Source organism: Xiphophorus hellerii, chromosome 11 (genome assembly GCF_003331165.1).
Source record: "Xiphophorus hellerii strain 12219 chromosome 11, Xiphophorus_hellerii-4.1, whole genome shotgun sequence".
In the NCBI taxonomy this organism is placed as follows: domain Eukaryota; kingdom Metazoa; phylum Chordata; class Actinopteri; order Cyprinodontiformes; family Poeciliidae; genus Xiphophorus; species Xiphophorus hellerii.
In genome coordinates, this window is record NC_045682.1 from 20973698 (window position 1) to 20988727 (window position 15030).

Genomic DNA, 15030 nt, shown 5'->3' on the forward strand with positions numbered 1-15030 from the left:
CACAAACAAATCAGACATAATTAAATGGTACAAATAACACAAATGTAATACTTAAAAAAACCCAGTCATTAAAAAAATCCACATTAATAGAATACTAAAGGACAGATTATATTTCTAAAGTGTAGGACAACACAACAACATGAAAAAGTTTTATTATTATCAATTATGGATGCAATTTTGGCATTAATTGAACCTTCCTTGGTTTTCTTCAAAAGCTGATCTAGTAGTTGTTGCAGGGCAGGAAGTAGCTGTTTCTCAGCAGACGCAGCATCTGCCCCGTCCTTGAACTGAACTCGTACATGTAGGGACCACTGTAGAGGTAGGTGTAACCTGCAGAGATGATACGTGTTAGTGAGGAAAAATGAACTGGATTGGACAGAATCACTGCAGTCATTTAGTCATTTCATTAATCATGTGCTTTTGGAAGCGACTCACCTCTGTTCTGTAAAGCTGCTGTCACCTTCCTGGTCATTCCAGAGAAGGTTTTATCAACTCGCTTTGGGAATCCTGAGTCCATCGCCTTTGTAGTCTCATCATAGCTGAAAAGGACAAGATAAAATATAATAATTATTTCTTATTAAAAAGCAGGAAAGCATGTTGCTTGGGTGCAAACTAGAATAGGAAAACCCAAAAGATTCTTGGACACTACTTGAAATTCAACATTTTACAAATGATTTCTGGTCTTGCTTGAACGCACATGTAGTAATTGCTGTCAACGAAGAACAGAGTCTTTCCAGTCTTTGGGTCATTGAGGGCCGCATCGACTTTCTTGATGTCCTTTGGCAAACCGAAGCTGGAAATCGATTTGGGATAATCGCGTACCAGATCATAGCCACTGAACGCCCAAACTTGACGACCTGTCAAGAAAAAGTTTAAAGTAGTTATTTGGGTGAAGCTATTTGGGTAGTGTATAAAAATACCGTCAGTCAACAAAGACAGAAATCAAATACCTTTAAAGAGAAAGACTCTGTCTGACTGCTGACTCTCGTAAGCAGCATCAACACTGTCAGGGGCGTCGGGCCAGAAGTTTGCTATGAGAGTTTGCTCAGGGATGTTACTCTGGGGGTGGATACGCCAGAAGAATCTGAAAAAAGACATAGAGAAACTTAAAACACATCTTGGAGCAGATTTTTAGCAAGATAAATAATTGACTCCAGCTGGCGTTATTGGAAACTTAAGTTTCTACTCTACCCGTTCTTGAAGAACAGCATCTCTCCTCGTAGTGTGGCAACAGCATCCAAGACCAGGGAGGAATCACAGGCATCAGGAGTGGGGGGAGCAGTTGGTCCAGGAGGAATTGGATCCTCATTTTTGCCTGTAAATAGATGGTGTATTACATCATACCTCAGGAATAATGGAGAGGTTCTTGAACAATTTTAGTCTAAGCTAGTTTGTTCAAACATGGATTTTATGATACTAACCATAAAGCGACTGGATGCCTCTGACATCATCTTGTGGCAGAATAAATGTGTCTGGGTTTCGGTACGAGTACACAGGGGCCATGAGAGCACCAGGGTCGTTAGAGTGGGACAAACCCAGAGAGTGTCCGAACTCATGGGCTGCAACCAGGAAGAGGACGTAGCCTAGGAAATGGAGAATGAGTTACACCTCTTGTAGTTTAAATGAGGTAGGAAGGCCTGAGAGAGTGGTTGCTGACTGTGTAAAAAATAAACCTACCTTTCTTAGAGCGGAAGGTGAAGGTCTCATCTTCATCAAAATGGGCGTCTCCTCCGATACCAGAAGAAGGAGCAAAAGCATGGGCAAGAGTACCGCCAGGGGCGTCGAAGGGGTAAAAATCACCATGTTCTGTTAGAAAGGACATATTTCATTATGATTGAAACAATTAAAGAACATCCAAACAGAAAGCATAGAAACGAGTTTGATACTCACCACCACGACCAAAGGAGATCATGATGTCTGCTATGCCTCTGTAAATCCTTGTGAATCTGAGGGGAGTAACTTTGGCCCAAACCTGAAGAGCTTTCTCAATGGATTCATCTACCTCTGCTGCAGACATGTCTGGTGTGTAGTTCTCTATCCTGAAGAAAGGAGAAAAATGTTCCACATTAAACCACAGACAACATCTGTGATAGTACACATCACTGAATAGCTGATCTTCTGAGATCTCTCACCTGTATGTGAGGTCATTCTTGTTCCATTTCAGATTGTTCCCAAAAGTGGAGAACCGAGAAACTTCTACGTCTGGGACGCCACAGCGTGGCTTCTTCATCATGGCCAAGGTGTCAGCATCCAGGTTCCCTGTGATCTGAAGGCCAAAGAATTTTTGCATCTCCATCAGCTTCTTAGACACTGAGCTGATGCCACTTCTGAATGTTGGACCTCTTTCCTCTGTCAGGTTGAAAAATCTCTTCAGATAGTTCTGGTGGAGAGAAAGAACAGAGAGGCTTCAGTCTGCTGCTCTCCATGTGCTAGTCAACATATCATTTGTTGAAATAAAAGAGCATTTAAGTTTCTTACTACCCAGTACGTTCAATAAATGTCAAATACACATACCTCTGCAAACTTCTCATCCTGCTGTGTGGGCTGCGACACCGGCATGCAGAACACTGCAGCCGAAAGGCTCAGGAGAAAACTCAGCGTGAGCGTCTTCATGTTTCCTTGTTGAACTCAACTTGTGTCTCCCATCTGGAGGGAGCCGTTATAAAGGACCTGGACAGGGTGTGTTGAGCAACTACATGCTTGAGAGAGTGACTCTTGACTCCTTTTATGGATAGCAGAGGAAGTTTACAGCTGATTTCCCCAAAATAAGACACTCTAATTATTACATGTGCTCTGTATTGTTGCAACACGTAGTATAGGAGGAGTTTTCCTATATCATAAAAAGAAACAAGCATTGTAAATTCATAAGCAATATTGCGATTATTTTTCAGTGGTTGAAACTCTATAAAAATCGATCTGTTGATACCAGAAATGAAGAATGCAGTACATCACTCAAAAAGTGTCAAGGATATGAGCTCTTCCTGGAAAATGGTACATATTTTCCAGGAATAACAAAAATAGGTATAATATATTGGATCCCATGATCAGTTTAGCCACTGAAGGTTGGGTTTATTGACCTTCGCAGGTTTTTATTGCTCAGACAACATTGTGTGCATTGAATTATTTTATAGTTATGTATGTAAAAGAGGGGAAGACAATGTTCGACAAGTTCCTTATTATTTATTTATTGTGCTTTTTCTGCTTAGCTGATATTGGGTGTGGGAGGGAGCAAGCTCAGGAGAGAAACGGCTTCAGCTTTTTCTGTGAGATCCAAAAGCTTTCACATGTCAGAATGAGGATAAATAATCCGTACTCTGGGTTTCCTGCAGTAGCGAGATACCAGGAATCTTGAACTAGTTTGTGGCCGAAACTAGCCCACTACCAACAGGTGGCAATACACGTTCATTCATAACTCTGGATCTGCATGCAGAAGGTCAGAAGACAAAGAAGCCAGTCGTACCACATTATCCACATAAAGCAAGTATGTGAGCCAAAGATTCTCTAGTTACATGGACTTTAGTTAGTGGAAGACTTTATTAGTTACATCCAGCAGCTGACAACAACGCCACCCCTCCTCAACCTAAAATCTCAACCAATCTTGCGAATACTCCCTTTGTTAGGACATTTTTAACAGTGACATCAACAATGTTTCTCCTGACATTTCAAGTTTATCTTAAAAACTCTAAGTTTTTAAGATAAACTTAAAAACAGGTTTTTCAGGAAACTACATGTTTTTCATATTAAAAACCTCCCCATATCATTGTTCATGTTTCTGCTTGATGTGGGTCACACATGACGTATCCTCATGCTGACTTGTCACATGTGCAATGCCATTCACCATGGCGCAAGAAGATAGCAAACATTTTTATAATGAAAAATGACAAAATTAGTAACACACAGTCACTTGGATGAGTAACTTTAAACTGATTACTGGTTTGATAATATTTGCTTTGGAGAAGTTCCTTATTGTTGTAATTTCAAATACAAAGTCGGCATTACAAGTTGAAACTGGGGACAGTCAGGAGTTGCTCCCATTTTCCCATCATCTTAGAAACAGCCCTTGTTTTAAATGTCCAAGGAATGGATAATAATAATGTCTTTAACAAATAACTTTTGAATGCGAACCATGTGCAACAGTACAATAAAATCAAATACTGTCTGTTTTACTTCCACTTTTGTTTCCTTCTGACCATGCTTGCCAGCAACTTATCTCCTCTCTGCTATTTCTGTGCTCCCTTATTACTCATTTTTCTCGCAACCATTACACAACAAAGTGCCCAAAGTCACAGAAATAACGCAGTCCAGATCATCCCAAGGCTACGGTCTTTGTGCTACTAACTTGGAATCTGAAGAGATTCCAAGTTTCTTGGAAGATTAGTAGGATCTTCTAATCTTACTATTAGAAGATTAGAAGATCTTCTAATCTTCTAATAATAAGAAGATTAGATATAATAAGGCTGATATAAGGCTGATATATCAGGCTTATGATGTTATGATAAACATCATAAGCCTGATGTTTATCTTATGATAAACATCAGGCTTTAACAAAGGTGATTTACTGGGATGTGCTGTGGTGGTGCAGGGGTTAAGCACAACCGACAGCCTTAGTCCTTGATGCGGCTGTCGTAGGTTCAATTCCTGGCCTGGCAATCTTTGCCGCATGTCTTCCCCTTCTCTCATTACCCACTTTTCTGTCAATTAACTATCAAATAAAGGCCACTAGAGCTAATGAAAGCTTAAAAACAAAAGGGCAAAGGTGATTTACAGCCTGACGACAGCTGGCTGTGAAATGATTTCTTTAACAATTCCCTCAAGAGCAAATAGTCACAGATAAATAGGGGCTCGGTCGTCATCTTAACTTTTTTCATCTGGTGTACTCAGTGGATAAAGTAATGGAAGCCCCCACACAACAAGCATGCAGAAAAAAAGAAATCATCTCAAGTTTTTCCCCCTCATCAGTTGTTTAAGACAGTCAGCTGACAGAACCATGGAACCAGCCATTTTAATTTAAACAATTAATAATAAAGTGGGTTCTTTGGAAATATCTCTAATTCTAAAACACATGCACCGGGATGGCCAATACAGTAGACGAGTGTTCTTATTTGGAATAATTGTGTTTTGAAACTAATGTCTTCAGCAACTTCTAAAGTCAGTGTGACTGCAAATGAAACAACCTCTTACAGGTTCAGTATCAGGTCAGATAATATCACTGACTGCCAGAGGTCGCTATTTCTTTTCACATCACAAGTACGTTTCCATTAACACTCAGCTCCCAAGTAAAGACATGTACTGTAAGTCCCAAACTCAAGACATGCAACTCTGGAGTCAAATCCTAAACTTGTGTGGATCCACCGCCTGTGTTTGGGTTTTTCTTTCAAAACACAAAGACTTGGAGTGTAGATATAATAATAACAAGAACTAGAAAATCATGACATTTTAATGAAAGAAATACTGGAAATTTTACTATTTAATTTTATTATTGGGAAGTTTTCAGATTGCAGTGCTAACCGTTGGTATTAATTGCCAATTTATTATTTCAGGTTATAAATAATGTCTAAATAAAAACGTGAAATTCCATAAATACGTATAAAAGTGATTCTTCAGGTCCCATGACTCAATTAGCTTTCAAGAAACACCTCAGTTTTTAAGATAACAATAACCACATCTAAGTTGTTATGTTAACTAGTATTAATCAGGATCCTAAAAAAATGGAGCATATTATTGAATTAGCCAGCAAGGCTATTGGAGTTGAGCAGGCATCTGCAGCTGAGCTGTACATTGAGCTGACTTTTTAAAAAGAAGGATGAAATTCTTGTGGCTCCATCACATCCTCAGTTACTGAAGTTTGTCAGTGGCAATAGCAGTAGGTCTACAAAGAGAAATCAGGAAAATTTAGTCTTTTAATTCACCCCACTGCACATTTATACAACATCTCTAAAGGTTTTTTTGGGTATCTGTTGTGTATGATTTTAGTTAAAGTTATCTGATTTCTTATCATGGTTGATAGTCCATATGTTTTACTTGAATTGCTGTTTGATCACTTTGTAATGGAGTAAGAAAATTAATTAATCTTCATCACTTGTGTTAGTTCTGCAGGTTGTGGGTGGTTACTACAAACTGTCTGAAAATTTAAAAAACTTAAAAAATGACCAATTTCAGAAATGTAAAATAAACACTTTGTCTATTTTGGACCATTAGACCAAGGTCGTACTGGGACTCATCTTCAACCTTCCATTTTTATGCCACACTCACAAGATGCTGCCCTGGGCGTTTGCCCATTTCGGCCATATTAGAAACCACCACTGAACCTGTGCTATTACTGCACACCAGTTCAATTAAAAACAAATTTAAAAAAAGGTATAACCAGTCCTTGTGGCCCAAATATTAGACTGGTCAGTGGGATTTCCCCTGAACCTCTTGATTAGCAAATCCAGATCTGCATTGGTCCTTGTGAATACAAATTAATTTATTTAATAAGTAAGCTGTAGAATACATTTTGCATGAGAAATTTAGAAAGCAACAAACAACATCCCGTCCTAACCAACCCAATTTAAAAAATAAAAGATGCTCTCTGTTTCAGAGCATTTTGAGTTGACCTTATCATAAAATTCATTGCCACACATTTGTGGCAGCTCTGGCATTCTGTACAAATGTTAATATAACAATTGGCAGCATTCACATCAATGTCTAGGCAACTGCAAAAGGATCAGTCTTAAGATGTTTGGCTAAATCTGTGTTACTAAAAGTGTCTTAATATTATTGCATAGTCAAGGCCAAAGGGGGGAAAAGTTAGGATAATTCCAAGATCCCCTGACTGAGGGGGGCCCGCCGCAAAATAGTATTTTTTTAAATAGAAATAGAAGAAAAATTGGGGACTTGTCAATTACAAAATTAATTATGTCGTCCTTTTAAAATTGTTTTAATCAGTAAAAATTAAATGTTACCCCTTCTAGACCAAAAAGCTCACATCTATATTTGCCCTGAACACCCCCGTAGATCTGCATGAAATGGTTCGTTCCTGCTTGGCGGCTTGCCGGTGTTCAGCAGCAGTTAGCAGAAGATAATAACGGCTATGGCAGTTACTATACTGCTAAGAAAATTATAAAGTCAGGTTTTCAAAAGGAGAAAGAGAAAAAAGACAAGAGGGTCCATTTGTAGCCCAGTTTTTCTCCAAGAGAGGTGGGTAGACTGTGAGAGATTATCAACCATTTAGCATAGTTAGCTTAGCTTAGCTACTGTTTGCCTCCATTTCACTAGCATTTAAAGAACAAAGGTAATAAAATCTACCAACATATTCATATGTTTAACTTGTACCTGTTACTACTCTTAACAACAGATGAGTCAGACAGCAGCAGCTCCAGCCACCATATCAGAATAATCCCTCCTCCCTGTCCCAGTGAAAACGGTGAGCAATACTGTGTTCAGTGACAAGCTAGTTAGCATCATTGCAGAGAGTCTGTAGATTTTTCCTGCCTCACTGCTCTTTTTACAATTACACAACAAAACAGTATATTTATTAGTGACAGAAATTCAAACAATCTTTATAAAATCATAATAAAAAACAGCCTCTTGTCATTAGCTTGCCTTGCTTGCATTTAAATGATTGATATCTGTTGCCACGTCCCTCCTGACCTGTCCCCATCTAAGTGAAATTAAAGCTGAAGTATGTAACTTTTATTAACAAAAAGTACATATTTGTTAAGACTGTCAGTATGTTGAGAGATTATCTGAGAATAATTTAATTCCTCTGCCTCCTCCCAGTGACTCTAGAAACAACCAATCAGAGGCAGGAGGTGGGTTTTAGCGCTGTCAATCACAATCTGTAGCCGTCAGTAGTAGGTCAGGGAGGAGCTGGAGGAGATTCACCTTTTCACAGATTATCTGTCTCATAACAAACTCATGACAAGAAAGCAAGGGAGCTGTATGCGTTTAAAGTTGTGCCACTTTTTATGGGTCAAATAGACTCAAGACATTGTAACAGCAGGTGGGCCCAATTAAATTTTTTGTCAAGGGGCCCAAGTTTCCTGGCGGCACCCCTGTGCATAGTAGCTTATGTTTTGTTTGGTTGTGCAGATTTTTTTTTTTTTTTTCATTCTTTCAGTTCGGGCCCGCCTCCCTCTGCTGGGTGAAAAGGCTTCACCACCACTGGCTTGTCCTCCTGTTTTCATAGGAAGCAAAATGAAAGCAGTTAAACAACACAGGGTGTTCAAAGTTCCAGTTCAAGCGACAGGAGGAGGAAATGCTGATAAAAGGCCAGAGGTATTCAGCAGGTTGGTTTATGTTACAGGTAGAGTTCAGTTGTAACATGTTATGTTTGATATTGGATATAAAGTATTTTAAAAGTAAACAACTCGAATCCTGAGGAAATCAAAAGTCTTTGGTGTAAAAGTGCAAGTCAATATTAAGTCTTGTGATTTCATCAAGTCAAGTCTAAAGTTATTAAACTTGTGACTCAAACTTGTAATTTGATTCCAAGTTCCATGAGTTGCGTTAACACCTCTGCAAACTAGTAAAATGCGAAATCAGTTGATCAAGCTCCCGATTCTGTTTTAAAAACATCATTTGTGCTAAGTGTTATGGTGGAAAAGTCAAAATAGTTGTAAATATTTTATATATTTACATGTTTTATATGTTTACAGCCATAGTAAGAATCAATATTTCAGACTAAATTGAATTGAACTTTTATCCAAGTTTGCATATTTGTGTTGAACTGATAAAAAGAAATTGTTTCATCTTATAGAAAGTCATTAAATAATCAGAATCACATATTTGATCATAACACATTTATTTCATTTAGATGACCTGGTGAATGAAAACATGTAAAAACTAATTTTGGGTATAACATGTCAGGGGATCAACGTTATAGTTGATGCATGGTCATGTGCTTTTCATGAAGAAATTGGTTGGTTTCAAATGATAATAACTGAATTTACAAAAATACACAAAACTGCATTTTTTATTGTGTAATTCTATTTGTAATATTACTTTGTTGAGGCAGTCAAAATGCCCTCACATTTGTACAAAGAATGTAATAAATTAACTTATAAAAAGCAAATAACACAAAAAAGGGACTGTCCAATAATCTTAATAAATTATAATAAAAATAAAGTTAGAATAACTTAAAAAACCATTTTTGGCATAAAACCCAGAATACATTAACATTATAAATAAACATTAAAAAAAACATACACTTAGTATAAAGGTTCATTATTTTCCTGAAACTACATGACAACACAACAAAATAAATAGGTCCTATTATTATTATTATTATAAATTATGGATGCAATTTTGGCGTTAATTGAACCTTCCTTGGTTTTCTTCAAAAGCTGATCTAGTAGTTGTTGCAGGGCAGGAAGTAGCTATTTCTCAGCAGACGAAGCATCTGCCCCGTCCTCGAGCTGAACTCGTACATGTAGGGACCACTGTAGAGGTAGGTGTAACCTGCAGAGCAGAGATGATACGTGTTAGTGAGGAAAAAAGTACTGGATTGGACAGAATCACTGCAGTCATTTAGTCATTTCATTAATCATGTGCTTTTGGAAGCAACTCACCTCTGTTCTGTAAAGCTGCTGTCACCTTCCTGGTCATTCCAGAGAAGGTTTCATCAACTCGCTTTGGGAATCCTGAGTCCATCGCCTTTGTAGTCTCATCATAGCTGAAAAGGACAAGATAAAATATAATAATTATTTCTTATTAAAAAGCAGGAAAGCATGTTGCTTGGAAAAGGAGAACAGACTCCCAACTTTCTTGGACTTTACTTCAGGTTCACACAATTCACCACTGATTTCTGGTCTTGCTTGAACGCACCTGTAGTAATTGCTGTCAACGAAGAACAGAGTCTTTCCAGTCTCTGGGTCATTGAGGGCCGCATCGACTTTCTTGATGTCCTCTGGCAAACCGAAGCTGGAAATCGATTTGGGATAATCGCGTACCAGATCATAGCCACTGAATGCCCAAACTTGACGACCTGTCAAGAAAAAGGTTAAAGTAGTTATTTGGGTGAAGCTATTTGGGTAGTGTATAAAAATACCGTCAGTCAACAAAGACAGAAATCAAATACCTTTAAAGAGAAAGACTCTGTCTGACTCCTGACTCTCGTAAGCAGCATCAACACTGTCAGGAGCGTCGGGCCAGAAGTTTGCTATGAGAGTTTGCTCAGGGGTGTTACTCTGGGGGTAGATACGCCAGAAGAATCTGAAAAAAGACATAGAGAAACTTAAAACACATCTTGGAGCAGTTTTTTGCAAGATAAATAATTGACTCCAGCTGGCGTTATTGGAGACTTAAGTTTCTGCCATACCCGTTCTTGAAGAACAGCATCTCTCCTCGTAGTGTGGCAACAGCATCCAAGACCAGGGAGGAATCACAGGCATCAGGAGTGGGGGGAGCAGTTGGTCCAGGAGGAATTGGATCCTCGTTTTTGCCTGTAAAATAGATGGTGTATTACATCACACCTCAGGAATAATGGAGAGGTTCTTGAACAATTTTAGTCTAAGCTGGTTTGTTCAAACATGGATTTTATGATACTAACCATAAAGCGACTGGATGCCTCTGACATCATCTTGTGGCAGAACAAACGTGTCTGGGTTTTTGTACGAGTACACAGGGGCCATGAGAGCACCAGGGTCGTTAGAGTGGGACAAACCCAGAGAGTGTCCAAACTCATGGGCTGCAACCAGGAAGAGGACGTAGCCTAGGAAACGGAGAATGAGTTACACCTCTTGTAGTTTAAATGAGGTAGGAAGGCCTGAGAGAGTGGTTGCTGACTGTGTAAGGAATAAACCTACCTTTGTTAGTGCGGAAGGTGAAGGTCTCATCTTCATCAAAATGGGCGTCTCCTCCGATACCAGAAGAAGGAGCAAAAGCATGGGCAAGAGTACCGTCAGGGCCGTCAAAGGGGTAAAAATCACCATGTTCTGTTAGAAAGGACATTTCTCATTATGATTGAAACAAAGAAAGAAAAAACTTTTACAACTTCTAATACAATAATTGCAAAACGAGTTTGATACTCACCACCACGACCAAAGGAGATCATGATGTCTGCTATGCCACTGTAAATCCTTGTGAATCTGAGGGGAGTAACTTTGGCCCAAACCTGAAGAGCTTTCTCAATGGATTCATCTACCTCTGCTGCAGACATGTCTGGTGTGTAGTTCTCTATCCTGAAGAAAGAAGAAAAATGTTCCACATTAAACCACAGACAACATCTGTGATAGTACACATCACTGAATAGCTGATCTTCTGAGATCTCTCACCTGTATGTGAGGTCATTCTTGTTCCATTTCAGATTGTTTCCAAAAGTGGAGAACCGAGAAACTTCTACGTCTGGGACGCCACAGCGTGGCTTCTTCATCATGGCCAAGGTGTCAGCATCCAGGTTCCCTGTGATCTGAAGGCCAAAGAATTTTTGCATCTCCATCAGCTTCTTAGACACTGAGCTGATGCCACTTCTGAACGTTGGACCTCTTTCCTCTGTCAGGTTGAAAAATCTCTTCAGATAGTTCTGGTGGAGAGAAAGAACAGAGAGGCTTCAGTCTGCTGCTCTCCATGTGCTAGTCAACATACCATTTGTTGAATTAAAAGAGCATTTAAGTTTCTTACTACAAAGTACGTTCAATAAACGTCAAATACACATACCTCTGCAAACTTCTCATCCTGCTGTGTGGGCTGCGACACCGGCATGCAGAACACTGCAGCCGAAAGGCTCAGGAGAAAACTCAGTGTGAGCGTCTTCATGTTTCCTTGTTGAACTCAACTTGTGTCTCCCATCTGGAGGGAGCCGTTATAAAGGACCTGGACAGGGTGTGTTGAGCAACTACATGCTTGAGAGAGTGACTCTTGACTCCTTTTATGGGTAGCAGAGGAAGTTTACAGCTGATTGTTCACCCGACACAAAATTTCCCCAAAACAAGACACTGTAATTATGACATGTGCTCTGTATTGTTGCCACATGCACCTTGGGAAGACTTTGCATGCATCATAAAAAGTAATAAATATTGTAAAGATGTCTATAACGCTGTAAAGTTTCTGTTAGTGGTGCTAATATATTTTACCACTATGTTAAAGGATTGTTAAAAAATATATATTTGATTTGATTAAATAATTTGATGTCACATAGAAAAAAGTGCATATTACAAACAATTTTAACAACGTTACCTGTCTTCATAAACCAATTTCAATAAATTAAAGTTCTGAATTAATTAATTTCAATTAAAAAAAATTTAAATGATAAAAAATGACTAATAAATGTTACATACTGAAGCCCACGATCCTCTGCACGATTGAGGGTTGTGGGTGTCAGTGTCTGTAACTAAGACCGAAGCTCACAAGCTCATCCTTGTGAGACAGCCTTCGGTACATCATATCTTTTTTAAATCAATCTGGAATAAACAGGAGACACATTTTCTTTTTTTTTTTTGTTTACCCCTCCAGGGGGTCTCTTGTGGGCTCTAGTGTCCCTTATATGAAAGTAGGCTGACAGGAAGGGGGAAGGAGAGAGGGGAAGACATACGGCAAATGTCGCCAGGTCCGGGAGTTGAACCCGCGACGGCCACTTCGAGGACTCAAGGCCTCCAAATATGGGCCACGCTATCCCCTATGCCACGGCACGCCCAGATTTTTTTTTTTTAACATAAGATAGAAATGCACGAATGTGCCTTCCGGTTCTACTTATTTTCAAACAACAATTGCATTTCATTGTGGCTTCCAAATTAATATTTTGGTATCATGTTGATAGTATTATGTTCAGATCATAAATCTGCAGACATGATTAATTCTACTGCAACTTTGATTGCAGAGGAACGCTAAGGTGACATCCGTTGATTCATAGGAAATCTAAACTCTGACAGGTTAGGGAGTTTTGTGAGTCAGCATGTAGATTCACTATCCACTCCCATAGCTTTATTAATCTAAGCCCAGTATGTTCTGCATTGTGAATGGAAAGCTACGTTCTGTCAACAGTTGCGCAACACGGGACGCTGAGAGGAACGATAATGACTGATAAGCAATGTGCCGTCTACAAGGATTTGCTCAACAGCAGTAATTGCAGATACGTTAAAAATGCGTTACAGTACTAAAAACACACATATTGTGGCATTAATCATAAACATAATTAAGGTTTTCTACATAACAGGTACTGTTCACATCTCCATTTTGGAAAGAATCTACAGTAAATGTAGATATAATTTCTTTATGTTACATATTTAATACAAATATTGTTCTCATTCCATTTATTCAACAATTGTTGGAGATCTTAAAAAGTAAAATACATAAAGTACAAAAAAATTAACCAAAACAACAAAAAACATTTTTAATTTGCAAATAGCTTCAATAGATGGTATAAATTCTTTCTTTCAACACTATTAGTCACTGAGGTGTTACTTTTAATCGGTTGCAGTATTTATTAGTTTCCCAGCGTTGCTAACATTGTGGTTATTGCTAGAAAGATCCGGTTTCTCGTGAATATTCACCCTCTATAATGTCATCATTAGGCTATTTCATCATCTGAGTACGTGTGTGGATAATTGTGTGAAGAAAAAGGTTTTCTTTTTTCCCATAAATCTAAAGATCATGTTTGTCGAACAAATTCTCATTTTCAACAACAACCTGTTTAGAAAACGTACAACAGAAAACAGTAAAAAATCATAAAACAGTAAAAGAAAAAATCTAAATAATTACAAACGTTTTCATTTCTTTTTGCTGCTGCAGTGAGATCAAGTAAAATTCTCCATTCTTTGATATTTACCATTTCTTGATTGTCTTTCTTATCTGAAGATTTATATGTAAATAAATTACCTACTGTAACCAGCAGTAGGAATGATCTCAGAGTGGAAAATCTAAATAAAACTCCCGACGGCATTGTCTACCTAACTTTTTCTTCAGAGCCACCATGAAAACATTTCCACTCTCCTTCCCTTCAGTCGAGCAAAGTTATACAATCTTACATACACAGCATGCATGCACAGGATCTGGACGCTGGTACAGGCTTAATTTACTGTGACAAGCTGAATACTCTGGCATCAACGTAAAGCTGAACGAGACCACAACCTGAAGTCAGCCAGTCTCAGCTCTGCAGCTTGTAATTTGACAATTAAACATGTTTCTTGTGGTTTCTGTGGTTGTGTAATCAGATGAGTCCTGATTGCAGAACCCATCCCCATTTATTCACCCCAACAAGAGAGAAACACCATAAAACCAGAAACATTTTCTCTCTGTTTCTGCTGGTTAAATTACCTGTAATAACACAGCATGTAAGCGAGTGCAACCAAAAGCTTCTTCCAGCTGAGTAGTGCAACCCTCCCCCACCTGTTGCTGTGAGATACAATTTAGCTGACTGAAAGAACAAACAAGCGTTTTGGAAACAATTTAGAAAAACATGGACTAACTTGGGATGTTGTTGCATCATCGATGCATTTAACAAATATACAAAATGTGTTTTTTTCATCATGACATTTTATTTTTATTACTTTTTAGTGCATACAGTCAAATAGTCCTGGAAGTGAGACATACAAAAATACTTTTTTTACAATTTGATTTGATTTATTTAAATAGAAACGCAAATAGCAACACAAACAAATCAGACATAATTAAATGGTACAAATAGCACAAAATGTAATACTTAAAAAAAAAAAAAAAAAAAAAAAAATCCACATTAATAGAATACAAAAGGACAGATTATATTCCTAAAGTCTGAGACAACACAACAACATAAAAAGGTTTTTTTTATTATTGTTATTATCAATTATGGATGTAATTTTGGCATTAATTGACCCTTCATTGGTTTTCTTCAAAAGCTGATCTAGTAGTTGTTGCAGGGCAGGAAGTAGCTGTTTCTCAGCAGACGCAGCATCTGCCCCGTTACAGTAGACGAGTGTTCTTATTTGGAATAATTGTGTTTTGAAACTAATGTCTTCAGCAACTTCTAAAGTCAGTGTGACTGCAAATGAAACAACCTCTTGCAGGTTCAGTATCAGGGCAGATAATATCCCTAACTGCCAGAGGTCGCTATTTCTTTTCACAAGTACGTTTCCA

At 38.3% G+C, this 15030-nt stretch overlaps 2 protein-coding genes across 3 annotated transcripts; both read right to left on the minus strand.

The window, feature by feature from the left end:
• Positions 1–66: 66 nt before the first annotated feature.
• Positions 67–11736, minus strand: LOC116728570 (collagenase 3-like). Of its 2 annotated transcripts, XM_032576790.1 has the most exons (11): positions 11638–11736; positions 11256–11503; positions 11014–11162; positions 10788–10916; positions 10532–10693; positions 10301–10424; positions 10061–10194; positions 9808–9967; positions 9552–9655; positions 9305–9441; positions 67–193 (listed from the first exon to the last, which is right to left on the minus strand). In XM_032576790.1, the coding sequence occupies exons 1-10, from the start codon at positions 11734–11736 to the stop codon at positions 9332–9334; spliced, it is 1419 nt and encodes a 472-aa protein (XP_032432681.1). In that variant the 3' UTR covers positions 67–193; positions 9305–9331. The 2 variants fall into 2 exon arrangements, with proteins under 2 accessions (XP_032432681.1, XP_032432680.1); XM_032576789.1 differs by lacking the exon at positions 67–193 and having other exon boundaries at positions 8767–9441.
• Positions 135–2653, minus strand: LOC116728571 (collagenase 3-like). Its single transcript, XM_032576791.1, has 10 exons — positions 2515–2653; positions 2133–2380; positions 1891–2039; positions 1678–1806; positions 1422–1583; positions 1192–1315; positions 951–1084; positions 698–857; positions 436–539; positions 135–330 (listed from the first exon to the last, which is right to left on the minus strand). Exons 1-10 carry the CDS (start codon positions 2611–2613, stop codon positions 221–223), a joined length of 1419 nt encoding a protein of 472 aa, XP_032432682.1. The 5' UTR covers positions 2614–2653; the 3' UTR covers positions 135–220.
• Positions 11737–15030: the final 3294 nt, after the last annotated feature.